The sequence below is a fragment of the Argentina anserina genome, chromosome 4 (genome assembly GCF_933775445.1).
Source record: "Argentina anserina chromosome 4, drPotAnse1.1, whole genome shotgun sequence".
Lineage (NCBI taxonomy): Eukaryota > Viridiplantae > Streptophyta > Magnoliopsida > Rosales > Rosaceae > Argentina > Argentina anserina.
Genome location: NC_065875.1, coordinates 16062789 through 16090468, shown reverse-complemented (window position 1 = coordinate 16090468; position 27680 = coordinate 16062789). Strand labels below are relative to the sequence as shown.

At 39.2% G+C, this 27680-nt stretch overlaps 4 protein-coding genes across 4 annotated transcripts; 2 read left to right on the top strand and 2 right to left on the bottom strand.

Annotated features, from left to right (window-relative positions):
* Nucleotides 1-327: 327 nt before the first annotated feature.
* On the bottom strand, nt 328-958 carry LOC126791719 (flowering-promoting factor 1-like protein 3). Its single transcript, XM_050518184.1, has one exon. It carries the CDS (start codon nt 893-895, stop codon nt 569-571), a length of 327 nt encoding a protein of 108 aa, XP_050374141.1. The 5' UTR covers nt 896-958; the 3' UTR covers nt 328-568.
* A 7242-nt stretch (nt 959-8200) lies between these two features.
* Nucleotides 8201-9070, top strand: LOC126791718 (uncharacterized). Its single transcript, XM_050518183.1, has 2 exons — nt 8201-8369; nt 8709-9070. The coding sequence occupies exons 1-2, from the start codon at nt 8206-8208 to the stop codon at nt 8896-8898; spliced, it is 354 nt and encodes a 117-aa protein (XP_050374140.1). The 5' UTR covers nt 8201-8205; the 3' UTR covers nt 8899-9070.
* A 2252-nt stretch (nt 9071-11322) lies between these two features.
* LOC126791714 (protein SRC2-like) lies at nt 11323-12469 on the bottom strand. The gene has a single exon (XM_050518178.1). The coding sequence runs from the start codon at nt 12342-12344 to the stop codon at nt 11472-11474; it is 873 nt and encodes a 290-aa protein (XP_050374135.1). The 5' UTR covers nt 12345-12469; the 3' UTR covers nt 11323-11471.
* An 11760-nt stretch (nt 12470-24229) lies between these two features.
* On the top strand, nt 24230-27438 carry LOC126791713 (mitochondrial thiamine diphosphate carrier 2-like). Its single transcript, XM_050518177.1, has 7 exons — nt 24230-24640; nt 24846-24962; nt 25072-25183; nt 25490-25617; nt 26361-26513; nt 26913-27062; nt 27177-27438. Exons 1-7 carry the CDS (start codon nt 24524-24526, stop codon nt 27393-27395), a joined length of 996 nt encoding a protein of 331 aa, XP_050374134.1. The 5' UTR covers nt 24230-24523; the 3' UTR covers nt 27396-27438.
* The last annotated feature ends 242 nt before the right edge of the window (nt 27439-27680 follow it).

Below are 27680 nucleotides of genomic sequence, written 5' to 3'. Positions count from 1 at the left end.
AAAACATATTGGAATTACGATTTCAAGGTGATCCAAAAATGAAAATGTATAGATACTACGGTTTGTTCCGCACCACCGTGTGTTGATCAAAGCTTTAATCATATCTTTGATGTCAAACTCATCAATGTTCTGATTGATAATATCTGTATCAGATTAGTAATCCTTCTTTTGTCTCTTTTGGTTGTAAATTGAAGGGAAATGGGAATCCCTTGAAAGAAACTAGACCAAAAACACACACAGACACAAGATCAGTTTATCAAGATCCAACTTTCGTTGCATGCAAAGACACATAAACGTTCAATTAGTTTGTACAAAACCGCAAAAGAGTACCCAATAATCACCAATCAAACCCATGTTTTTACTAACCTACATACATATTGTACCTACATACATCAAGGTTCAAACCAAACCAAACCGAAACACAGTGAACCCTCCAACAAGAAAACACAGTTACGATCACAAACTAACCAAACACACATAATTATCATCATCATCATGCATCACAAACACATTCATCAGCAGAAGCTAGCAGGCAGTAGCAGCAGATCCAAAGGACAGACTAGTGAGACTACATGTCCCTGACTTCAAACAAATTCCGATTCTTCACGACGATGTCGTACATGTGCATGGACTTGAACTTGTTGAAATCCTTGGGGAGAGAGATGAGGTGGACGGTGGACCGCTTGTGGTACTGAAGGAGATCCGGGTCGTCGTAGTACCTCTCCCAACCAAGTGAAACCAGCTTCCGCTCGAGCACAGCGTAAGAGCTAATGACGTCGTCACTGGGAGTGTGCACCAAAACCTTGCGCCGGCTGTTGGAGCCCTGCAAGGAATCCGCCCCCGGGTTCTCCACCAGCCGGACGACGCCGTTCTTGAAAACCCAAACCCCAGACATCTTCTTAGGGAAGTATGAAGAACCAAATAAACTAGTTGAAGAAGCAGAAGCTAGCTAGCTAGTAGTGAGAATATTTTGAGTATGAAACCCTTCTTCAAGGGTGGTGTATATATAGGCGGGGAAATGAGTGCTGTGAGTAAATAAGGTAGGGCCCTAAGCATTGAGGAGTCATTGCAAGGGTGTCATATGGGACATGGTGTTTTATGCAGGAGTGGACCTGCTGCAAGTATCGATCACGACCTGCATATCTCTATGTATAAATGTATATCTGTGTGTATTTGTCATTTTATTATATAAATTCCGGTCGAATTCTTTCTATAAGTGGTTTAACCCCACAGTGGGAATCTTTGTTTTGTTTGTTAGAAAAAGAATTTGATCGATATTAGTTAGGGTTGATTGAGACTTATTCGGTCTCTAGTTTTAAGAAGGATAAAATTCTGGTCATTCCTCACAGTTTTATAAACTCGACAGTTTATTCCTTCAAATTTCAATTTCAACTAATCACTTCTTATATTTTCAAATTCGAGCAATCTGGTCATTCTGTCATATTTCCATCTAATTTGGGTGTTAAGTCCATCCAATTTCTGTTTGCCCAAAAAACAACTTAACACTCAAATTGGATAGAAAGATGACGAAATGACCAGATTGCTCGAATTTGGAAAGTATAAGGAGTGATCAGTTGAAATTTAAACTTGAAAGAGTAAACTGTCGAATTTGTGATAGTTTGAGAAATGACTAATATTTTATTATTTTAAAAATTATAATTATATATATTGTATGATGATTAACACGTACTGGTGACAAAATTTTCTGTGATATCCGGGCATCGGCAAAAGGGAAATTGGATGGTGATGGGTTTTGAGGGGGTTGTCTGAATGTCTTATATACAGTGATAAAAATATGGATGACGTACTTAATCCAAATAACCAAATTACCTAGGCTTGACTCATAATGATATTACCAACAAAATTAAAACTGACTTATTGAACAATGCAGATAAGATTACAACTGATTATTTAAGAATGTGTGGAGGGAGAGAAGAGTAGCCCTGAAAGATGGGATCAATAATTAGTTCCGAATCAACATATTTTTCTATACAAGGATTCGCTAAAATAATTAAAGGGCCCATAATTATGCTAATGATGTTCATGATTGAGCAATGGTGTAATGTATGTATATATATGGACATGCATAGTCGAATTACGTACTGTTCCATGCATTCATATAGATGAAGTTGTTCTCCTTTTGTTAGTTCACTTTACAATATATATAGTAGCACAAAATCATGCATCTAAAATTCTTAATATAAAAATTAATGGGGTATATATGCTTCGGATGGACTCGGAGAATAAACCTAATTTTCTATAAGAGGAAAAGTTGGGATGCTCAAGGCATTGTTGGGTTATAAAAGTTTAACGTCTTTCTCCAATCTATGCGACTGGTTTGCGGGATGATGAGCTGTGTGCCAAAAATCAAAGGATTCCATGATTTCCATCACTAACTAAACATGCAGTATTAATGCATGCAGTAGTAAACTAAGCATAGTTCGATCACTTTCTGGAGGAAATGACGACCGACGTCTGCAGTGTGAATCCTCTCCCGCCCCCAATTCTTACGGCGCCTAACTACTATTGACTATATATTGCCAATGCCTCCTATTTACATACATATTCGATTTGAAGACCAAATCTTTGCATCTTCTATCCAGCCAATAAAGCTAGCTAGCGAGCTAGGGCAACTCTCGGAGTAAGAGAGCCAGATAAATTGGAGGGAGTGGCATGGGTTAACCTTATGTGACCAAGTACATGCGCATATAGTTAATGATGGAATCCAGCGGCAAATATATACAATTATCTACGTACCAACGACCTCATTTTGAGCCAACAAATTCATCAAGGGGTGCTGCACTTTATTTTGGATATAGATTATTGTTGAACTTTAGGGCACACATTCTCTATATATACAGTGCCATGATCATGCCCTTGTTTGGGATTTGTCACTTGCTTATCCTACCAACTTGGCCTGTGATACAGACCCAATCGTTCCCATAGCCAGCATCAACGCCCCTTTCCATTCCCATGACAACGAACCTGTTTAATTAGCTCATTAGCTGAGCTTCTAAATCTGTCATTTCTTCCTTGTTATTCCTTCTCATAAATATCTCAATAGCCTATTTTCTGAACTTGTTTTGCATATAAGTTGTGAAAAGATTTACAAATGTGTTAGCAAGTATATATGAATCCACGCTACTACTGATTCTGATCAATAATTTTTTAGATATATTTTTCAGGTTTAACTCCGCTGGAAATCATCAAAGTGGTAGGTGCTTAATCTGAGAATCTCTTGATCGGTACTTAGTATATGCCAGATCCGATGAACCATAAATCTGTTAATTATGTCGATTACTTAGATCTCAGTCCTTGCTTCATATCTAGCGTTGGTCACTCAGACTCGTTTGGTTCACGGAATGGAAATGATTTCCTTGCTCTTTCCATTGCCATGGAAAATTACAATTCCCATAAGTTTTCTTTCCTTGTGTTTGGAAAAGCTAAGGAATATAAAAGAAAATCTTATTGATTTTCTCATATTACCCACATATTACTGATATTACTATTAGTGACAAAAGTTAAGGTTAGTTTGGTCTAATAATTGTAGAAATTTGTAGGGGTGGGCACGGGACAGGATGGGACAAGACGGGGCTCATCCCACGTCCCGTCCCACTCTTTTGAATTGAGACGTGATCGGGACGGGACGAGGGTTTTTAAAAATGCATCTCACTCGGGATTAATCCCGGTTGGGATGAGACGGGGATCGGGACAGGACGGGACAAATCCCACCTTCTTATGAAGTTAAATAAAAACATATGTTTTTACTTTTTCATTAACAAAGTAACATTTAATAATGAAATTTTAACAAAAAAAATACATATTATGTTCAAAATATTATAATTTACCATTATTATTTGAGTTGATAGAATTTTGGAGTTATTAAGAATATAAATTAGTTTCATTTTCATACAAATATATAAGAATTTTTAAGTTTTCATTAAAGGTGGGACGAGACGAAGCGGGATAGAAATTATTCGTCCCACGTCCTATCCCACCATTATGAAACGGGACGGGATCGGAATTTCCATTTTTTATGCCCACCCCTAGAAATTTGGATGTAAAAGTGATTCCATGAGGTGTGTGGAGGGAACCACTTTCCCACTAATTTTCCAATATTTTGAGAAATATTTTCCTTTCCTTCTTATTTCCTTTGCTTCCCAAACAAATGAAAGGAATCACTTTCCTTTCCCCCAATGATTCCATGAAACAAGCATGGCCGAAGTGTTAATGAAACTACTCGTTAATTTATGCGCATTACAAGCTTTTAAATCATTGATCGATAATTCGATTATACTTTAAGCTACCTAGCTAGGGCTACGGGAACTTCAATGCGAGTTCATGGAAACTCATCAAGAGCTGATCGAAGTGCAACTATATATACGAGCATATAGCAAGACTGGTAGCTAGCACCTGATCAATTAGGCATGGATTGATCTTTCCTTGGCAAGAAAAAATAACCATAAAGTCGACTATTTCGTATTTCAAACGTAAGCACTCGTGCGTCAATTACATAAGAAAGAATATAAAACAACGGATCGAATTCGTGCATATCACAAATGACCTATGCGTAATGATCTGAGATAGGCAAATGATGCTTCAACAGCAAAGTTCTACTGTTCTACATCTCATACAGACATGAGTGATACTCACAAATCTAAATCTGCCATATCGTTCAGTTCCATATTAAATATGAGGCTTCAAACATTCCACATCGGCCAGCCTTTTTCTCCAAGTCATTTTAGCCGGGGAACATTCTAGCCCCGACCACCTTTTTTCATTGTCTTGGTTTTGCTTTAATCCTCTGGCTAGCTATATATCCCGACCAGTAGTAATCGATCTTCATAAAGTGTGGAAAGCTCTATTACCATAGTTATTCACAACAAGCCCATGTGATTGCCCTCATGAAAAGAAAAGCCGATTCCTATTTTCCATATTTGCTTCAAAGAATCGAAGATAATTTGTGAATACATCATCCTTCAAAAATAAGGTTATGTTATCAACACACCTCAAAATTACTATTCACACCCTTTCAATTATTATATCACCAGAAATTAATTGAATTTACAAATTAACCCCTAAAATAAGCTTTATGATTAGCTCTCATTATGAAGGGGGTGTGAATAGTAATTTAGGGTGTGTTAATAGTACAATCTTAAAAATATTCACCTCTTATTGAAGGAAGAAGCTAACGACCTATCTTAATCACTAAAGCGAACTGTTCCAAAATTAGTAATAAGTTTTGGACGTCACGGATTGAATTAAATCGAATTTAATGATAGGGAAGCCTAATCTATAGGAGAATATTTGGATTAGCAGGGTTAATCATCAACCTTTTGCAAGTCGATTCTTGATGATCTCCTCGAGTTTGTGGCTATATATGCGTTGGTTATGTGCGGATATATCATAATCAACTTTGATTACAAGATAATCTATCGATGAAAAGATTATATAGTAAATAAATACATTAATTGTGACTTTTAGATCACTTGTTGGTGAATAGCTAGCTCTACCATGGTGATCGAAGTGAATTAAATCATCATTTTTGGATGTATGCTTGTTAATAGATAGTCTATCAATTAAAATACACATGCACACGATGGAAAAGAATTCGTGTAATTAGATTGAATGATTGATCTACAGACATGATCGAGTACGTACGTAAGATAGCTTCAATCTTGTTTAAGATCGATTATATAATCCGGAGTGAGTAAAAACGTAAAGTGTTCACTCATTCCATATATACGTGTTTATTAACTTCATCATCTATCGATCAATTGATACATGAAGAGGCTGTGAAGATATAATTCTACAATATTGTCACTGAAATCTTATATCATTTACTGCATGTCGGTATTCCTTCCGATATATACATATTGATTCTCGATATACCTATTTATCGGTCCATACTGGTATTATTCCATTCAAAACTATGAATCGATAGATGTAGAGGTTTAATTTGACTAGTCATACAAAATGTCATCACGCAAAACTTAGATTCTCAATATACGTGGGATTATAGATTCCTCTAAACGATGGATGTTTGTATCCGATCATCGCTCTCTATATACGTATCTATCTCTAAAAGCATGCATGCAGAATTCATCTTGCAGATCCCTCTCAAGATTCAAGTTAGCTTCCACATGTTAAATCACTGACGAGTGGGTTAATTGAGACGCACATAATGTCATGTATACACTATACCAATTAATTTGATCAAGTTAATTTCTCAACTTTCCCAAGTCACAAGTAACCATTTTCAAGTTGCATAGGCATGCTTGACAACTAGAGATTCCTCGATTTCTCCTAATGAATACTGGAAACCGTTCTATACACTGCAAAATTCAAGCATACCTTGATACTTATTTTGTAATCTTTGCTTACATCTTCTGATCTTCAAAGGATCGAGATTTCCCATTAATTAAGGTGAGTTTCCAAATGATTATCCCTCTTAATAGTAAATAGTTAAATCAGACCGGCCAACTTCTCTCCTGGCCTACTGTTGTGGATTATTCTCCATTATGCTATTATAATAAGACCCTAAGAACTTAGGAAAATTGGGCTGTGCGTTGCCGATTACCATGCAACAACATTTTTCTCCACAAATAAATCCTCACACACACATGTGCATTTCATGATACCCCTCCATTACCACACATAATTGTGTGATATCATACTTTGCTGCACAGCAGACAAGCTCAAGAACTTATTGGCTTCAGTTAGGTTTTGTTAGTTAAAGTGACAATTTGTGAAGATAGCAATGGGAATTTTTCTTCTAGTGTGAGAGGGAAGGGAATGAAATAAAGCAAATGGCTAGGGAATGGTTTTGCTTATCTAGTATTAGTTTATGCCTAACTTTGATTTTAGAAGATGGGATTTCAGGGCCAATGACACTGATTTTGAGAATAAAGCAGTGAACATATTCAATTCCTCATAAGAACAAACTTACGGATGAATTGTTTTAATAACATGACATGACCGTGTGACAATAAAGAAAAATTCAAATTTTGAAAATGACATGACCGTGATTTTCTTTCAACAAAACAAACAATTATAACGTGATGATCAGAACTAGCTTGCGTTTTTATTCCTCGGTGGAATTTGACGTTATGCATGTTCTCCATCTTCTAAAATCAATGGTCGCAAGAATATGAAAAAGAAGAAAGCAGCATAAATATCAAGGTTCCTGTAATTCATGCTAATTCCTTCATGAAATTTGGTTATCTTACAATTGGCCGGGTCAGATTTCAATTACAAATGTGTAAAATCAAAGTGCAACATCACTATCCAAATACAGTATGAAACTGCACATTCAAAGCAACCCTATTCACTCGCTTTATTTCTGTAAACTAGCAGGCTTCGCCCAAAAGAAACAAACAGAAAACAGTCCGTCTCCAATGACCAACTGGAACACTTTCTCTGAGGGGTTTGCTTACTGGTAACAATTTAACAACATTGTAGACAGGGAAAAAGATATCAAGTTCTGACCAGGTGTGGGCGTGTGGCAGCAGAACTTGCGCGCAACACAAGTATCCATGTGGTTCTCATGATTCTCTAAATCATCAAATATTCAAATAATTAAGAACAAAGTAAGCAAAGTTCCATTCTGTAATTATTTAAGATTTCTCAAATCCTAAGCTGAGATCTGCAAGAACTATTTTCCCTTCAAAGATGCACAACAGTTAAGCTGCTAAATGTTGCTGTTGATATTTGTACCATGCATGATGCATCACCATGATGTTAACAGAAAATTATACTCTTGTTATTAAGTCTTTCAAAAGTTGAACTCTAATAATTGAAACACGTACCTATAAATTATTCCTTTCTCCAAAATATATTTAGGGCCGTCGGCTTATGCTTATGAGCCAAATGTGGCGCCAAACCAACCTCATAAGTCATATCTCTACTTTGAGAGCCAATTAAGCCTAGGAATGTTTCATCAAAAACTGAACTACCAAATCTGCCCATGTATTGTAGTATATTATAGTATACAAAAAAAAAGTTAATTCTGATACAAAATGATAATATATATGAAAAAGATCATACATGAGTTTGTGAAAACTGGGAAGAACAAATTAAGGAGAAGAGACATAATTGTGGAAAGAACAGATATCATATGCGGTCTTTTACGAGAATGCGAGTAGTTCACAATAAATTTGGGTCTTATTCCTTTGGGCTCAAAAACCCCGAATTAGCAAAAAGAGAATGGGAGTGGCGTCGTTTAGGTGGATACTGCAATTGCACAAGGACGTCCCAAAAGCCGCTCGTTTCTACTCGGAAGGCTTGGGTTTCACCGTCAACGTCTCCACTCTCCGATGGACCGAGATTCAGTCCGGTCCGCTCAAACTTGCCCTCATGCAATCCCCCAAGTAATTCGCTCCTTCTCTTTTCTGTGAAACTCGCTCTTAATGCACACCTTGTGTTCGACGAAATGTCTGTGAGACCTTTTCACACGCCACACCCTCCTACATTTTCTATTTTGCAGAAAAAACATATGTTTCGACTAGACCCATGTCCCAGTTTTCTGAATTAGTTTAATGGTTAGACTCGAGTCGGAACTCGGACTTCTCATTAGACTTGGTAATATGTTGGTCGCATTGTTCTTTAATTATTGGTTGTGTGCATTGGCTTCTATTTGGTCTTCCTCTTTTTTTTTTTTGGATTTGTTTATGACTAAAATAGCAGCTGCTAACAATCAAGCTTAACAGTGACCATGCCATGCAGAAGGGCTACTCTTCCCTTTTGTCTTTCACAGTGCCGGACATTAACCAAACAGTGGCGAGGCTGATGACATTAGGAGCTGAGCTAGATGGTGCGATCAAATACGAAATCCATGGGAAGGTTGCTGCGGTAAGATGTCTTGATGGGCACATGATAGGCCTGTATGAACCGGCGTAGGGCTCTAGAAGCTAAAGACCTTTTGATGATGGAAGTTGCTGAAGTAAGATCCTTGTGGATTTTTGTTATGTAAAACTTTGAACTCAATAGAGAAGATGTTATGCACTTGTGCCAAATTGCTCCTCTCTGGTGTTTTATGTTCATTAGCCCCTAATTTGTAATACAAATTACCAACTTTGTGGCAGCAGAAGTTAAAAAAAGCTTCATTCTGCAATTATATAAGTACCCTAAAAAATCTAAGCTGAGAGCTTCAATAACCAATTTCCCTTCAAAGATGCTAAACAGTTCTGATACTACATGCTGCTGTTGATATGGATGGCACCACAAACCTCATTAAGATATCATTACCATGCATCATCATGGGGCTAAAAGAAAATTTTGCTCTTTATATGAAACTCAGAACACTTCATGATTCTACCAATAAGCTGATGATTCAACTAAGAGAAGACTAGCGGGCTACTGGGGTGATCATTGGTAGGCCACTAATAAGATCCACAAAAAACTAAAATCTATAGCAGAGAATCAACATCAAGAAGACAAACAGAAAAGTGCACAAATAGGTATTCGGAACAGATAATTGAAAAAGCAATGCAGGTTGTAAAAATTAAAACTTAAAAATAGGACGAGCTGGAAAACAGTTTTGAGTAAAATTCAATGGCGTATTTAGGAGAAGAGACCAATAGTTTACCATGACTTTCAGCCAACCCAGAGTTTCATCCACTTCACTTGTACAGTTGCAGCCAAACAGAGCCGTGTACCCGTATGATAGTAGAGCTATTATTGTTCTTTGCATATTATATTCGCCAGTCTTTTCTTGCATCTTACCTCTTTATTCTATGATGCAAGAAGTTGACAATGAATATATATTTAGAAATTTCATAATTACAAGTAAACAGACTAACATTAGGCAAATCTAAGAGACGTCATGATTAGACTAACACTAAGCAATGAAGTAAATAAGACATTAAGACTTATGTGCAAGAGGATGTTGTTGTAAAAAGAAAAGAAAAATACACAGGGAAGAAAAAAAAATTGAAGCTCAAACAATTGATTTCCATATATTGAATCATTTGAAAGTTCTTACATGTAGCTTCTACTATCAAACATTAAAAATTAATTTAGATCTCAAAATAGCATGGAAATCATCACAAAGGCAGGCCAAGACGCAATCAGAAGGAGCAACAAATTAATGAACTGCGATTGCGAAGAACCAAAATGTTCTAGACCATTTGCTAAACTGAACTCTCTATGAATATGATGTCGCATCCCAGCATCAGGATGTTTTCACAAGAATCATCGATAAGGCAGAGCCAACTTCTAGTCCCGTTTAACATTATCAAATTTCTTCCCACAGGCCATTCCTAAAACGGTAAACTTTACCACATCTCGAAAAACCAAGGCAACAGCAAGCTGTAATATATTGTGAACCAAAATTGAGAAACATCTGAGCTTATCAAACCTGTGAAATAATTTACTGAGGATTTGCAGGAACAAGTATATGTCACAAAATCAGTCTATGACTCTACCAGTACACATTGATGCACTTGACCATTCAGTCTAGACTAAGCAGAACTCGTGGCTGAAAGCCTGAAACACTTCAAATGCTTGTGATCTTATGATTCTCTCAATTAACAAACTTATCACAAAAATAAGAATACAGCGTCCGCTAGTCCAATACAAAATAAGCTCCATCCAAACAGTTTAAATCCATTTATATGCAAGTAATTCTGAAGATCAGATAGCTTCAACCATTAACAGTATAATGAGCAACTGTATCATCAACTTGGTCATGATCTGGAACACTCAATTACAAAAGGTTTTGTAAATTGAATATGAAGTACTAGTTGTTCTACTGCTTTAGCAAAATATTAATTAGTTATCTCCTATAATGCAATACTGTACATTATGATGAGTACACATTGATGTACTGTCATATTTCTTTTCCGAAATATCGAGAAGCTATAATATTGGATGTCTTTTCTAGAAGGTTGATTCGTTGTGCATTTTTAAGAAGAGATGTGCCAAAGTAACCTTGTTCCATTCACGAAGCGCAAGGTCATCCTCCACTCGAATATCCTTGAAAGTTTGCTTTGCAATTGACGAAGAAAGAGGAGGCTGCTGTACTCATGCGAATGCCAGCTTGCCTTGTCTTCCATTAACTTCACCATCAAATAATATGAACCACTTGGAGGACCAGGTTTAAGATATTTCCTAGTTTACATCACTTCCTGCTATCGCCAGAGGCCACGGGTCCTTTCTGTCCGGCCGGCGCACATTTATATTGTTAAAGTCTTAAGGTTGGTGAGGATTACAAAGTCCACTCCCGTTCATTATTCCGGCGAGTCATAACCTCTCAGCTTCGAAATTCTAGTTTCCGATATTGTTAAGACGCTTTCAGCAACAACAAAACAATAACATCATGAATGAATCAAATCAAACTAAAAGTAAGAACAAGATGTTACAAGAACACCAAACACTGTGTATAACATGAATTACAAGATAATATCCAAATTAACCGAAAATAGAACTCTCAAGTCTACACAAGACCAAACATAAAACGAGTCTAAAATCGATCAAAAACCACCACACCCACCACCACCGCATCCTCCGCCACCGCATCCACCGCCGTCGACCATATCTCCAATAATCATCCCACCAAGAACACCTCCTAGCAACCCAGCTCCCAATCCCATCCCGAACTTGCTCTTCTTCTTCTCCGGTTGTTGCACCTGCTGCACTGGCGGGTACCCATACCCCGGCGGCGGCGGCGGGTATCCGTACCCGGGCTGCTGCGGCGGGTACCCATATCCCGGTTGCGGCGGTGGGTACCCATATCCCGGCGGCGGCGCCTCCGGATAACCCGCCCCGGGCGGCGGTGGCGGGTATCCATACCCGGGTTGAGGCGGCGGGTAAACCGACCCGGACGAACTTGTCGCCTGTTGTGGGTACGCCCCGTACGTCGGTGCTCCAACCGGGTACGCCGTCACCGGCTCACCCTTCTTAGCCACCTCCGGCGCCGGGGCGGCGACCTTTTCACCGAACTTATAAGAGAAGCTGAGCTCGCCCTTGGGCCTCCCGGAGGGGCGGCGGACCTGGTAGGAGATGAACTTCATGTTCTTGGGGTCGGCGGAGTCGAAGAGCTCCTTGACGGGGACGTGGACGGCGCCGATGTCCTTGTCGCCGAGACTGCGCTCGCAGACGAGCTTGATATCAAGAGAGAGACGGTTCTGTTGGGTTAGAGAGTCGTCGACAAAGAACCTCATGGGGAAGTTGAAAGTGGGGTGGGTGCCGCAGTTGCGGACGAGCTTGGTCTTGGTCTTCTGCTCGCCGTGGAAGGTGTCGCCGTGGAGAGAGACGACGGCGTATACGTCCATCTTGGAAATCAAGTTCACGTCTTTCAAGTCCTTGGCAGAGACCAGCTCCAGTTCCAGGGTCCTTTGCTCCATAGTTGGCGTTTCAATCAGAGAGAACGAGAGAGAGAATTAGACTTATGGATTTGGGAAAATTAGAGAGTTCGTGGTTGGTGCAGGTATATATGTACAGTGAAGGAGGAGAAGAGAGCACCAGGTCAAGGTCAACGAAATTTAGGGTAAAGGGAAATACGAAGTTGTATGGTATTTCTTGGAAGGAATCTTTATAAGATAATGTCATGTTTCTTGCCTTGGGAATCGTGTTGGTCATATTGTGAAATTAATAATTTTCCTTTGTTGGAAATTGTAATCTTTTGACTTTTTTCTGTGCCGTATTTAATGAATTCTTGACAACATGGATAATGTGATACAATCAAATGAATCAACCAGATGCATGCTTTGAATTCTGACTCTGAGGCTGCGCTGTTACGAATTGTAAATGCATCCATCGTCCTGAACGAAGTCATCTTTTTCACTAAATCTTTGATTATGTGAACTTCAATTTCTACTAAAAAGAGTTATTCGAAATTTTTGCATCAGTTAAAATAAAGGACCATTCTAATAAGGGATTTTTTTTTGTCTTTTAAAGGGATAACTTATTAACTAATTTTTCGACTACATTTCAACATCTCAACCATTCAACTTTTAGGGTATAATGTATAGATTGATCCCTGTAAAATTTCAGTCAAAATAGTGATCGTTAAAGTATTAAACTTGGTGAAATCAATGGACGCACCAAATCTGTCAAACATGAACCGTTCATACTTATAAGTTTAAATCACAGTTTTGAATGTCTTAAACACCTCAATTTTGGCTGAAATTTTACATATGTGATCTACACATTATACTTTAAATGTTGAACGGTGGAAATACTAAAATGTGATCGAAAAGTTGGACAAGTGACCTATCCTTTTTTTAGACCCAAAAAATAGATCCCTTAATGGAAGGGCCAATATATCTCTTTCATAAGTTTCCAAAGAAGTATACTTTCTTAATTCATTAATATTCTAATTAACGTCTTGGTTGATCGACCAAACAACAGAATTTTGAAATTCAAATTGATTGTTTAAAATTTCATCATTTCAAAATCTGTAAAGAATTCAAAATGTATCACATAAACCACCGTAATGGCAAATAGTGTTCGATTATGAACTTATATATTACTGGATTATAACATTGTAGAACGCGAATCTGAAAACAAATAAGAGTGCAGACACGTGTACAAATAAAATGTAATTTATTGAATATCAAGCGCGGGGTTACAATCTTTGTGAACTCCTCTGATTCTATCTCCGTATATGACTTGGCTCAAGGGTGACGTGCACTTGATCTTGAGAATTTGAGTTTGATTTGGATTTGGATTTGATGAAGAACGAGCGATTTGGCCGCTTGATGATTCTTCGTGGACTTGAGTTTGGATTTGAATTTGATGAAGAACGAGCGATTTGGCCGCTTGATAATTCTTCGTGGACTTGAGTTTGGATTTGGATTTGATGAAGAACGAGCGATTTGGCCGCTTGATGATTCTTCGTGGACTTGAGTTTGGATTTGGATTTGGATTTGATGAAGAAAGAACGAACGATTTGGCCGCTTGATGATTCTTCGTGGACTTGAGTTTGGATTTGGATTTGATGAAGAACGAACGATTTGGCCGCTTGATGATTCTTCGTGGACTTGAGTTTAGATTTGGATTTGATGAAGAACGAGCGATTTGGTAGCTTGATGATTCTTCGTGGATTTGGGAGACTTCGGGATTTCTCGAGAGTGATATTGCTCTCTTCTTCTCCAATGTTAAAATCCCCATTTCTTTATGTTGAAAGGGGTATTTACAGTGTCAAGAATACTCTATTTTATAGAATACTTTAATGACACTAAAATAATAATATTTCTTTAGTTGCATAATTAAATCAATATATATTTTCTGATTAATTTAAAATTAGTTATGAGAATAACTAAATTAAACAGATTCAAATAATTGATTTAATTATAACCGTAAAGAAATTTATTACTTTAATCAAATGTCCGATTACCATTTCGATCGTCAATGACATTCAATTTTCTGATACAATTCAAAACGTATCACATAAACCACCGTAATGGCAAATAGTTTTCGATTATGAACTTATATATTACTGGATTATAACATTGTAGAACGCGAATCTGAAAACAAATAAGAGTGCAGACACGTGTACAAATAAAATGTAATTTATTGAATATCAAGCGCGGGGTTACAATCTTTGTGAAGTCCTCTGATTCTATCTCCGTATATGACTTAGCTCAAGGATGACGTGCACTTGATCTTGAGAATTTGAGTTTGATTTGGATTTGGAATTGATGAAGAATGAGCGATTTGGCCGCTTGATGATTCTTCGTGAACTTGAGTTTGGATTTGAATTTGATGAAGAACGAGCGATTTGGCCGCTTGATGATTCTTCGTGGACTTGAGTTTGGATTTGGATTTGATGAAGAACGAGCGATTTGGCCGCTTGATGATTCTTCGTGGACTTGAGTTTGGATTTGGATTTGGATTTGATGAAGAACGAACGATTTGGCCGCTTGATGATTCTTCGTGGACTTGAGTTTAGATTTAGATTTGATGAAGAACGAGCGATTTGGTAGCTTGATGATTCTTCGTGGATTTGGGAGACTTCGGGATTTCTCGAGAGTGATATTGCTCTCTTCTTCTCCAATGTAAAAATCCCCCTTTCTTTATGTTGAAAGGGGTATTTATAGTGTCAAGAATACTCTATTTTATAGCATACTTTAATGACACTAAAATAATAATATTTCTTTAGTTGCATAATTAAATCCATATATATTTTCTGATTAATTTAAAATTAGTTATGAGAATAACTAAATTAAACAGATTCAAATAATTGATTTAATTATAACCGTAAAGAAATTTATTACTTTAATCAAATGTCCGATTACCATTTCGATCGTCAATGACATTCAATTTTCTGATGCAATTCGGAATCACGTAGCTTCGATTACGATCATTTGTTTATGTGCTGACACGAGTTTTATTCTGATCCGCACCAACTTTGTTAATTTTTGGCCACGTGTGCAATTTTGTCGGGTTCTTGGTCGATTTAATCATTTAATAAAAATGATTTACTTCATTAAATTTCTTGTGTCTACAAACATATTCTAATATTATTAATTAATTAAGGATTGTCAAATCACAATTCATTTCATGGGTGATGCCGTGAGTCTCCATCCTCAAGCAATCATGTCATCCACCCTTGACACCGTGACAACAAGCTTTGCTGCGAGAGCAAGGGGTGATGAGGATGATGTAATCGATATCTCGCATATGAACATAGAAATCAAAGCGCGCACCAATTTCAAATTTTACCTCATTATCAAGACTCTCACCACCAAACCATATACGATTGGTGACTTGCAATCCCAATTTCATAGGATTTGGACGCTCAAACACAGATTCAAGGTGCTATCTCAACTAAATAATATGTTTTTTTTTTTTCAAAATTTGACCTAGCGTGTGATCCCAATAAGGTGTTATGGGGAGGTCTCTAGTACTATTTGAAGGTCCCTGTGTTCTTTAAAGAGTATGATGGTCTTCAAGGTCCGGAATTAGTTCACATGAACTCTCTGTATTTTGGGTTGGCATCACAAATATTCCTCCAGAGCTAGAAGAGAAGAAGGTAATCATTAATGTTACCTCTGTTGTTGGTTCTTTGATAACTAGATGAACATACTTTTGAGGCTTATGGGGTTATTAGAGTTAGGGTTGCTTGTTCTCTCACCCGGACTTTCTTTGAAAAGAAAAAACTAAAGATTGTTCCAGGTGTAGAGGCCGAGAATGGCTTTACCTTTGAAAATCTTATGGAGCTTTTGCCCTAATTGCAAAGTCATCACGCATGAAGATGGCCCTTGTACTCGTGTTATTCAGCCTCCTTCTAACCATACACCTATATTACCAAGTTCTTTGCAAAGTTTTGCAAGTATAGATTTGGCAGGAGGTCTTTTTAGGTTCAAAAGAGATCAAGGAATGTTTGGGCCTAAAATAATACTCATGTATTATTTAGATTCTGTAGGCTCGTGGACCGGTTATTTGGGGAAAATCTATCAAAGAGCAAGATTATATTCCTTATTGGAATAGATTTCGGGGACTGATGCTGTATAAAATCTGAGTTGAATAAAGAAGGTAAATCCGAATCAACTAAGAGGTTCTCAGGACTTGATCCGCAAAAAAGAACAATATGTGTTCTCTATATAAAGGGGTCGAATGTGTAAAATAATACACACACACAACGTCAAACAAACTATCGCGCAACCGCATAGTCAAGTCTCCCCACGGAGCAAAAGTCCGATTAGCTTCGGCAACCAAGTCTCCCATCGGAGCGGAGCTACCCAGATGTATGCCTCGCGCTGCATGTAGCAACAAGTCCGATTAACTTCGGCAACTAGAGTCAAGTCCATCGATTCGCTAGCCTACCTTCTAGCAAACACAAAAGTCTGCACTATTCAGTAATTCCCTATAGCAGGAGAGTCCCGCTATCAACGACACATTATAAGCTTTGCTTTTCCCCAAGCGGTCTAAAGTAAGATCGGTCATCTACTTGAGGTGGTGTGAAAGGTACCTAGCAACTCCGGTTGTGTATAGGTCATTCGAGTTTCAGCGGTTTATCAGCAACTGCGGAACAATCGTTTGAGAAGAAGACAGTACGTGAGTGAAATCATCATCAACAAGCAAGAGTTGTACCTAACTCAAAGGTACTGGCACGCCAAGCAACAACAGAGAACGAAGGTTAGAACCATCTAGGGTTCAAAACCGGGGCTTGCTTATTGTTCCCTGAGGAAATCTTTTTCCCAACTCGAACATTTGGCACGCCCAGTGGGACCGTGTAAAGATAGCAAGCCAGAATCCTTACGCAAGAGGATATCCTCATTCCTCGAAACCAGGGCACTCGCATTGTGTTCCTCACAACACAGCGACTTGCAGAGGTTTAACAACGGTTGAAGCATTACTAAAATTTGGACTGATAGCGACATCGGAAGACATGCAAACAGCTTTCAAGGAGTTGACAAAGTAGTCAAGTCATTGGAGGAGTCATTCGGCGAGAGAATGACTGCGATCGAGAGAACGTTGGATAATGTGCCGCAACTACAGTCGACACAAGGTCAGCATCTGGCTGAGACCAACGATAGATTGAAGAAGCTGGTTCTGAGTGCTAACGAGCACGCGAACAATGCTCGTTTAGAGTTTGAAGGCCAAGACGAGCGGTTCAAGCAAATTGAAGAAGCCTTGGGAATACAACGGACTGTCACTGAGTTTTATGAGAAACAAAATCATGACAAGCCTAAGGCCACCAAAAAGGCTAAGTCCAACAAGAAGGTTAACGCCGGTGACGACGACGACGGTGAAGAGGATGAGGCCAAAGATGATGAGGCTGACAAGTCAGATGCAGAGCCTATCAAACCCGCAAGGAAGAAGAAGACGAATGCTAAAAAGGGAAAGTTCACATTTGGAAGTTCAAGACGTTCGAACACACCCGAGTTTGAGGCACTTAAGAGGGCAGTGACACTTCTTCAACCAAGTGGGAGACAAGAGCGTCAGGACCAGTTCCGTCGCGAGCGTCAAGATGAGCATCGAGAAGAGCCTGAGAAAGAAGTAGAAGAGGGTCAGACCCTTACCAAAGAGCAGGTTCAGAAGATAATCCAATAGAGTGTGAGGACCATTCATGGTCATGCTGCCGTGAACATATCCTATACAAGTCCATTCCCAGAATGGGTGACAGCATGTCCTTGGCCCTTGGGTTATCGACCAATCAAGTTCCAGACTTTCTCAGGAGAGGGGTCCGAGAATGCAGCTGAGCACATCTATCGTTTTCACAGTGATTGCGGGCCATATGCATCTGATCCAGTCTTCAAGATGAGGGCTTTTGGTTCATCTCTGTCGGGACCGGCGCTATCTTGGTTCTCTAAGTTAGCTCCAAGATCCATTTCAGATTGGTCCATACTCGAGATAATGTTTAAAACGACTTTTGGAAGTGTTGAGCCTGAGGAGGATTTGTCATCTTTGACTTCCATGTATCAACAACCAATGGAGTCGGCAGTGGAGTTCCTAAAGAGGTTTAAGGTTCAGCAAGTAAAGTGCAGAACACCACTCGTGGAACAAGATGCCATTCGAATTGCTATAAAGGGTTTGGAAACCCGTCAGCGGGCCAAACATCATGATGCCTACTTTTCTAGCATGGCAGACTTAATGAACAAGGTGGGAAGCTACCAAGTGTTCCTCAGGGAGATGGAGGACAGTGCCACAGTTCCAAAAGGTCCATCTGTGTCCTGTCACCCTGGTACTTTGAAACCACGCTATGCAGTTTCATCTAGAACTAAGAGGGTTTCCACTATCTACTCGCATGTAGATCCTTTCTACACACCATATCCATACGAAGAGCAGTGGGTTGAGGAGGTAGATGATGAGGTAGCGGCAGTGGAGATAGCCGGAAGACAAGCATTGAAGTACAAGGCTTTGAAGATGTCTAGAGACCATGTCAAGATTTCTACAGCAGCATTCACCAAGCATGAGTACGAGTCGTATACCTACAATGCTCACAAGGCTCCAAAGATTTTAGATGAACTGTTCGCGAGTGGAAAACTGCAATGTAGCTGCATCACAGATATAAGGGAAAAAGTACTGCAAGTTTCACAACTTGTTCAATCACCAAATAGCCGACTGTGTTAAGCTCAAGGATTAGCTGCAAACCTGGATTAACAAAGGCATGCTTGGGGTAGATACTGAAAGAGCTGCAACATGGGTCGATATTGATCCCTTCCCTACAGTGTCCGTGGTGGAAGTTACACCATTGACAACACTTTTGAAGGCTCACCGCCCTTCCAAGTTTGTTGAATACACTTATGATGCTTCCTTGGCTCATGAGATCTTGGACAAGCTTATTGCTGAGGGTGAAACCATTGTGCCATGGACTGAGTTCCTGACTGTGGAAAAAGTTAAAGGTAAACGGTATTGTAAGTTTCACAACGTTTGGACTAATGATACTCGTATTTGTATACAGCTCAAGGACCAGGTACAACAATGGTTAGATGAGGGAGTGTTGTCTTTTGCCTTAGAGCCCGAGCCGGGCATGAAGACAACAGTGAAGGAAGTGTCCATGGCGAAAGAGGTTGCAGGAACCGAGCAATCTGAGCAGGGTAAACAGAATGGTGTAGTCCAGAGCAAGGAACAGAAAGTAGCAAAGGCAAGAACTTATGTCCTTTGCAATAGATGCAAGAAAGAGTGTTCCATAAGCTGTAAAAATTCTAGTAGACATGAGGAAGCAAGAAGACATCGAAGGCGTCGCTCGCCGACGAATCGATACCAGAGGGAGAACCCCAAGAAAGCTAGAGTTCAGACAGATACTTACGCTCAAGCGCTAAAGAGGCCAAGCTCAGGTCTTGGTGGAGTCGCGAATGTGCCTGGGAAGCAGCAAGTTGGGGCAAATGCGCCGGAAACTCAAGCTACGCGCGAGGCGCTGCAGCGGCCATACATACCGCCTGTACCGAGGTCGTTAAAACCAGATGTTTGGTATGTTCAAGAGCATGGAAGAGCTATGGAAGCTACAAAGACTCAGAAGAGGAACGTACAGAAGAGATGGTGAAGGGCCAAAAGAATGTTAGAGGCGTATAACAGAGGAGAACTCTCTCGCGACCAGCTGGAACAGCCACCTTGGCTGCTGCGAGAGACAGTTGAAAAGCTTACTATAAGGCCATACGTTCACATTCGTCGGAATGATAATTACAAGAAGGAGCCATACCCCAGGAAAAGCGTTCATGATCGAATTGAACGACCAATTAAAACTGCTCTTAAGCAAAAAGTTTCAATCCATGATAGGTTGTCTTACGCATCTACTGATGGCAGGGCAGCAAATAGACAACACATACATAGTGTTTCTATTCAGCAGAAATAACAGCAAAGTAGTGTTACACAACCTGCACAAGCTAAATGGGTTCCAAAGAGGTCTGTAAGTAGGCCAAGCCACCAAGAACCAGTTCCAGAGAAAATAAAGCCAAAGTTTGAATTGAAGCTGAAGATCAAAGAACCAATACCAGTGATTCCAATAGTAAAAGAACCAACACTTGTGGTTTTAGAGATAGGCGAGGTTGTGGTAGTAGTTATTCTTCCAGAGGCCCATCAAGAATAATTGCTAACGGAGTATCTCAGGAGCAAGTTCCTCTCGCGAGCGCCAACTGGGTCAATTCCGGACGACAATATGGAAGAACCAGGCTGTAATGAGCAAGAGTTAGAACTTTCTGATCAAGAGGAAGAGTTTGAGGAAGGTTATTATGAAGAAATAGCAGCTACCCCATACTGCAACATGTTTAGCCTTTGTCATGAAGATAACATCGAGGAAGGAATACCAGGGCCAAATGCTGTTCCTAGTTGTAACATGGTATTCACCTTGTCCTCGAAGTACGGTCTTCCAAGGCCAATGACATCTCATCTATTCATTGGAGGTGAGACACCTGCCCAGGAGGTGGGTACAGTCGCATAGTTGTCATCTACAGAGGTGCCAACTGTTGAGAAAGACACGAGGAAATAGGAAGCTGATAAATCTCACATGATGATAGAGCTCCAAAGATTCTTTATGATGTTCACAAAGCCTACAACGACCATGACTCAGCACATTAAACCTTTATACATATCAGCTGAGATGGAGGGTAAGAAAGTGAACAAGATTCTCGTCGATGGCGGTGCAGCGGTTAGCATTATTACAGTGAAGATAGTCAAAGCACTTGACATTGCAAAGGAAAAGGTTCTCAGTAGCAATCTTAAGGTCAGGAGTTTTGCTGGCAACTTAACTAAAACCTTGGGAGTTTTGATCCTCAAAGTCAAGATAGGACCTTCCGAGCTGTTCCAGACGTTCTTTGTTACAGACTGCACAGCTCCATACAGCATCATACTTGGCAGGGATTGGATACACAGAGCTTATTGCATCCCTTCTACTTTACACCAAGAAATGTTGATGTGGAATCCCGCAACTGATAAGGCAGAACTAGTAAAAGCAGATGATAAACCATACTCAGTCGCTTCCTGCATCTTGGATGCTGAGTACTATTATGGGGACATGAGGCCTTTAGGAGTTGCTGGAATCGGCACCAAGGGTCGTCCAGTTGGGGTGACTTCTACAAAATTGACACGATGGGGTTTAGTACATGTCAAATCAGATATAAACAGACCTGGCTTCATCGTGAAAACAAAAAATAATCATCCATGAGTACATCACTTGCCAAAGAGCAAGAACAAGCCTATGTGTCATTTCTCCAACGCTTATCTATTTACAGAGAGGAACATGAGGCTTTGGGGGCAGTCGCGCTAGTAGAATGCATTGAGGATGATTTGACTAAGATTCAAGGGGAGGAGGAGTTTATTCAACCAGAACCTGCAGCTTTGGATGACACCCCACCTAAAGTGAAAGATCCAGTGGAGAAGATTAATCTTGGGATTGCAGAAGAGCCCATGGAGGTTGGAATAAGTAAACACTTGGATGAGGAACTGAGACAACGTTTAATAGAGTTGTTGCAAGAGTTCCGCGATTGTTTTGCTGAGAAGTTTGAGGACATGCCGGGCTTGTCTCCAGATTTGGTTTGCCATCGCTTGCCCATAATGGAAGGTTACAAGCCTGTACAACAAAGTCTACGGCGAATGAGTGCAGACACAGCAGCGGTAGTCAAGAAAGAGGTTCAAAACATGTTTCAAGCTGGTATTATCCGACCAGTTAAATATTCTTAGTGGTTGTCTAACATAGTACCAGTGTGGAAGAAGAATGGCAAAATTCGCGTTTGCGTCAACTACATGAATCTTAATACTACAACACCGAAAGATGTCTATCCCATGCCCGTGGCAGATATGTTGGTAGATGCAGTCGCATGACACTATGTTTTGTCTTCTCACACTGAGTTTTGTTACTTGGCAAGGTTTTTAATCAGACAACACATTATGTCCTATTTTACAGTTTACTCGGCATAAGGGGGAGTGTTGAAGGAAAAACACGTCATGTGTCTTCATCAATGTAACAGACGAGAGGTAAATTACATGATTAACATTCAATAGTCATTGTGTAATGATTAGTCATTATTGTCATCATAATGTGCGATGTAATCACCATTGTAATACTCTTCCTATATAAAATGATTATGCAATAAGATGACAGAACAATATCCACGTCGTCGTCAGATATATATAAAGTAAATATGCAAAAGTTATCAAGGCTCCATGATTAATATAAAAATCAGGACGAGGTGCATACATCATGGGGAGTCTAGCACATATATGTTATTCTCAAATGTAATATGTACGTTATGTTCTTTTCCCCTTTGACCAAGGTTTTATTTCTCCCATTGAGTTTTTGTTACTTGACAAGGTTTTAATGAGGCAACACTCTTTATGCAATTTTATCTTTAACTCGGCACATGGGGAGAAGGAAGGACGCTTTCAGAGGCGAAGGGCCATGGGAAGATACCATTAGTGTATCAATTGAAAGAAAAACACAATTAGTGTGTCTTCGTTAAAGTAAATGATTGAACGAGATTACCATTTACTTATATTGTAAACATGACCCCTATATAAAAGGGATTGTCAATTAAATAAGTAGACCAATTTCATTTTCTTTACAACATAATTGACCAATTTTTCAATTTTGGGTTTACGAATCAAGCTTTAAGTGATCGACTTTCTTGTATTGAGAAAGAAATCATCATTGTTAATACATCAAAGAGATGGATTATGCTTATCAAAAAACAACGAAATTGTGGTTACTATTACACTACTACTGTGAGAGATAAAACCCGCGTATATATAGCCTGCTTACGTATATTTACTTATTTAGGGAATAAAATACTGGCTACCACACAAAAAAATAAAAAGATGAAACTTACACTTTCCTCTTTTGAATTAAAATGGCTTCCACTGTTCAACAAACCCCAGTATTTTTGATCAACTTCTGGATCATGGATTACTGATCGATATATCATATTAATCCAACATAATGTGAGAAAAGTGTGGAAACTGGAAACTACAAAACCTCTAAACCAAGTTTAAGTGATTTTCACACGAGTAAAGCTGTTGTCTGGCGTACTATTCTATGTCCTACGTAGAAGAGTCGTTATGAAACTTCCAAACACAGTAGAATGTTTGTTCTAGATTTCCCAGAGAACTAACATTTCTTTCCCTTGTGATATCTACTGACGTCTAACTTAATGGAAAGATCGACAAACCTAGTAATATCTAAAACACATTTGGTTGGTTTGTATTCTATATGTGGTGTGTTTGGCATATCTATCACATGGTTCCTTATAACATATGAATGTACATTACGTAGGTTTGGTCACACTCCCACTCCAACAGCGATAATACATGCCAACATCGTGTGTACCTACCTTTTGTTTGTAGAGTTAAAGTACCCATGCGTACAAAGATAAAAAGATAACACATGATAGACAATAAGAGTTATCTATATAACTATATAGCTCTCTAACTTAGAAACTAGACTCAAACGGGCTTAAATACCTTATGTGTATATAAGGTATTCAAACTTTCAAGGTGCTACAATCAATTCTACTATTATACAATATATATATATATAGTTGATCCTTATCATTACTGTATTGACAGTAACAGTCCCGTTCACTCGGTTAGCTACTGACTATGGAATTCATGCTCAACCACCATTGAATGTAAATTCAATGATTGAAAACAAAATAACTCAATTTTAAAAAATTCTCCTAATTCTTAGATTTACATTAAATAGTGATCGAACATAAATTCGTTGAACAAGCGTTTTGTTGCGATATACTCTGTATATGTTACTGCTCGAATTTTCATATAAAATTTGGACCATTCGGTCCATTCCACTATGGACGGACGGAAACAGAAAAATCGTGTAAGTTGTGGAAACAGAAAAATCGTGTAAGTTGTGGAAACAAAAAAAGAGAGGCAAATACTCCGTCACCCAAATCCGCCTCTATAATATCCAATAAGGCGGCAAAACAATGACGGCGACTCTCCCCATTTCCACTTTTGCCCCTCTCTACCGCCCTCTCCCAACTTTCCCCTTTCTCTCTGCAACCCTAAAATCCCTCCCCCTCAGATTTCGTCACTGATTACGTCAATTTCTGATACCCTCTCTTGTCTGAATGCGGCTCCTTGTCATAGGTCGAATACCCTAGCTGTTTCCGCCGCTGGGGGGTAAATGGAAGAGCCCGGCCAGCTCAAGCGGGCCGTCATTGACGCCACCGCCGGGTTAGTCGCCGGCGGGATCTCCCGGACCGTCACCTCGCCGCTCGACGTCATCAAGATTCGATTCCAGGTCCAATGCTATCTCCATATCTTAGGATTGAAAATTTGGGATTGAAAATCACGAACCTTTTGTGTTTAGAAGTTATGAATAGTTGTATAAACACGGATTAATTTAAGTATGAATTAAAGTTAAAAAAGGAAGGATTTTTGGTTATTGTGCTGATGAAGTAAAGGAATTTGTGTTTGGCTTGGTTTGGTTTGGTTTGGTTTAACAGGTTCAGCTGGAGCCGACATCTACATGGGCTTTGGTGCGTCGGAATTTGACCGGGCCGTCGAAATATACCGGGATGTTTCAGGCCACGAGGGATATTTTGCGAGAGGAAGGCTTGCCGGTAGGTGGTTCTCAACTGATATTATCAAAACAAACTCATTATGGCATTGTTATGAATGAGCATTTTCAAAGATTGTTATGGTTTCTCAAAATTTTCGTGCCTGTGACAGGGGTTCTGGCGAGGCAATGTTCCAGCTCTACTTATGGTTATGCCGTATACCGCGATTCAGTTTACTGTACTGCACAAATTGAAGACATTTGCGGCCGGTTCTTCCAAGACAGGTAATTTTCAATAGTAGGCAGTATCGTTTATGAGGGATGGTTTTATAGTATATTCTTTCTTAACATGCTGTTCCATAGTGTTTGATGATCTGTTATGTGAACTTTTCACTTCACCATCACAATCTGCACTAGCACATCATGCTAATGTTTCATTCAAAAGGTTCTTCTAATACTGCCTCTATGTTTGATTATGGTTCACACATGTGCTATAGAGCTTTGAGAAGCTATTATCACTTTGTGTGAATATAACTGTGTCCTATGTTTCCCCTTCCTGTATATTTATTGATCTTTGATTTTGTGGTGCAGAGGATCATGTTCATTTAAGTCCTTATTTGTCCTACGTCAGTGGAGCGGTAGCAGGTTGTGCAGCTACTGTTGGGTCATATCCATTTGATCTTCTTAGGACCTTGCTAGCTTCACAGGGGGAACCTAAGGTATAGAACTTCATACATGCAATTTCCATGGAATCGTATTAGGTGTACATGGTTTAACCTAACAAGTGGAATACTGGAACATGGACTTCTTTCGTCAAGGTTGAAAGTGTTCTATTTCCTGCAATTCTTTAAAATACGAAGTTATGCATCTCACCTTAAATGAGTTTTATGTTAGGGTTAGGTTAAAGGATTTCTTAAGTTTGAGTATTGTTGGTTACTCTTGTATGCTGTGGTAATATAGTGAAGTGATCAAAGGTTGCAAATTTGGTATTGTAGCTTTTTTGTTAATTATACTGGAGTTCTTTGGCATTGCAAGCTCTTGAGACTTGAGAGTCTGCTTTGGACAACTTGGTTAGCTGCAGTCAGCCTGGGTTCACATTCTGGTGCCTGACTGTATTTTGATTTGCGAAAGACATGTTCCAAAAAACGCACTTTTTAAGATAAGAGGTGAGCTTCTGGCAGGCTGTGATGTCTTCCAGGGCTTGGTAGCAAACAACGAAGCTAGTGTCTGTAGCTATTCTTTTTATTTTGTTTGCTTTTGAGGTTCATTTGGGAGTGTGTGGCTAATTGCAGACTACCAACTGGATATGTGAAGCATGCATTTTAAATGGTCAACGCAATCATGTGTACATGTAAATTCATACTGCATGACGTCATTTAGATAATTTATGTCCACAAAGTCCCAGTTCTTTCATGAGTTCTTTGGCCTTGTAGAGTGCCTTACTGATATTTTTCTTCAATAGGTGTATCCAACTATGAGGGCTGCATTTGTCGATATAGTTAAAACACGTGGATTTCGAGGATTGTATGCTGGACTGTCACCAACACTGGTAGAGATTGTTCCCTATGCAGGCTTGCAATTTGGTACCTATGACACATTTAAGCGCTGGACCATGGTAAGATTACAATAAATTTGCTTTTTGTATTGCACCATCCTTTCCTGTGACAAGTCTTTCAAATCAGTTTTTTTTTTCATTTCTTTCCCCTCTTGAAAACCTCCACCTGAAAGGTTTATAATTTAGCTTGATAAATAGCTTTGTGCAAATGTACACTCAAACTGATTGTCATGTGATCTAAGTGGCTAGTTGAAACACCAATGGACTGTTTTATTGTGTGAATGAAATATATTACTTCAGTGAAATGAATAGTAAGACTCCTATTTGTTTTGTGAAGAGGGATTTCTTTGATTGTGGAGATTCTGTTGCAAGTCATTGTTTTTCGTTGTGTTTTGTACAAACAATTTAACAAGAGGAAGTCAAATTAGGCCTCATAATATCCTATTGTGTTCATTGTAGATGTTGAACCAGTTTAGATCGTCTAGTGCAAACTTATACGGTACGGAGAATAGTCTCACAAGCTTTCAGCTTTTCCTCTGTGGTCTGGCTTCCGGGACCTGTGCCAAACTTGTCTGTCATCCACTTGATGTGGTCAAGAAGAGATTCCAGGTAGATCTCTTGTCATCCTGAACTTTGTACTACAATCATTCATCTGGAATTACAATGATGATGCAACGAAGATGGGTATATAGAACTTCATTTTTTTTCTTTGGGTTGTTGTAGATTGAAGGACTACAAAGGCACCCGAGATATGGAGCACGAGTCGAGCACCATGCTTACAGCAATATGGTTGATGCGTTGCGACGAATAATGCATAAAGAAGGCTGGGCTGGTCTTTATAAGGGAATAGTCCCATCAACGGTCAAAGCTGCTCCTGCTGGTGCAGTGACATTTGTGGCTTATGAATATACATCAGACTGGTTAGAGTCTAGATTAACTTGATTCTAACCACGCTCTACTCAGCAAATATTAATTTTGGATCATTTGATTCTTTTGTCATCTGAAATGTTACAAGACGTCAAGACCCTCTTCTTGAAGGAAAGGAAAAGGGCACATTGTTTAGTGATACCTCTACAGGCTCTTAAGATTGTGAGCAGATAGTAAAGTGGTTGAGATGTAAACCATCTTAAATTTTTGTAACAACATTTGGACTCGTAATTGAAATTTAGCTCTCCAGAAAGATGTGGTTACTACAGTTGCATCCTATCTGCCTTCAGACAGCTGTTA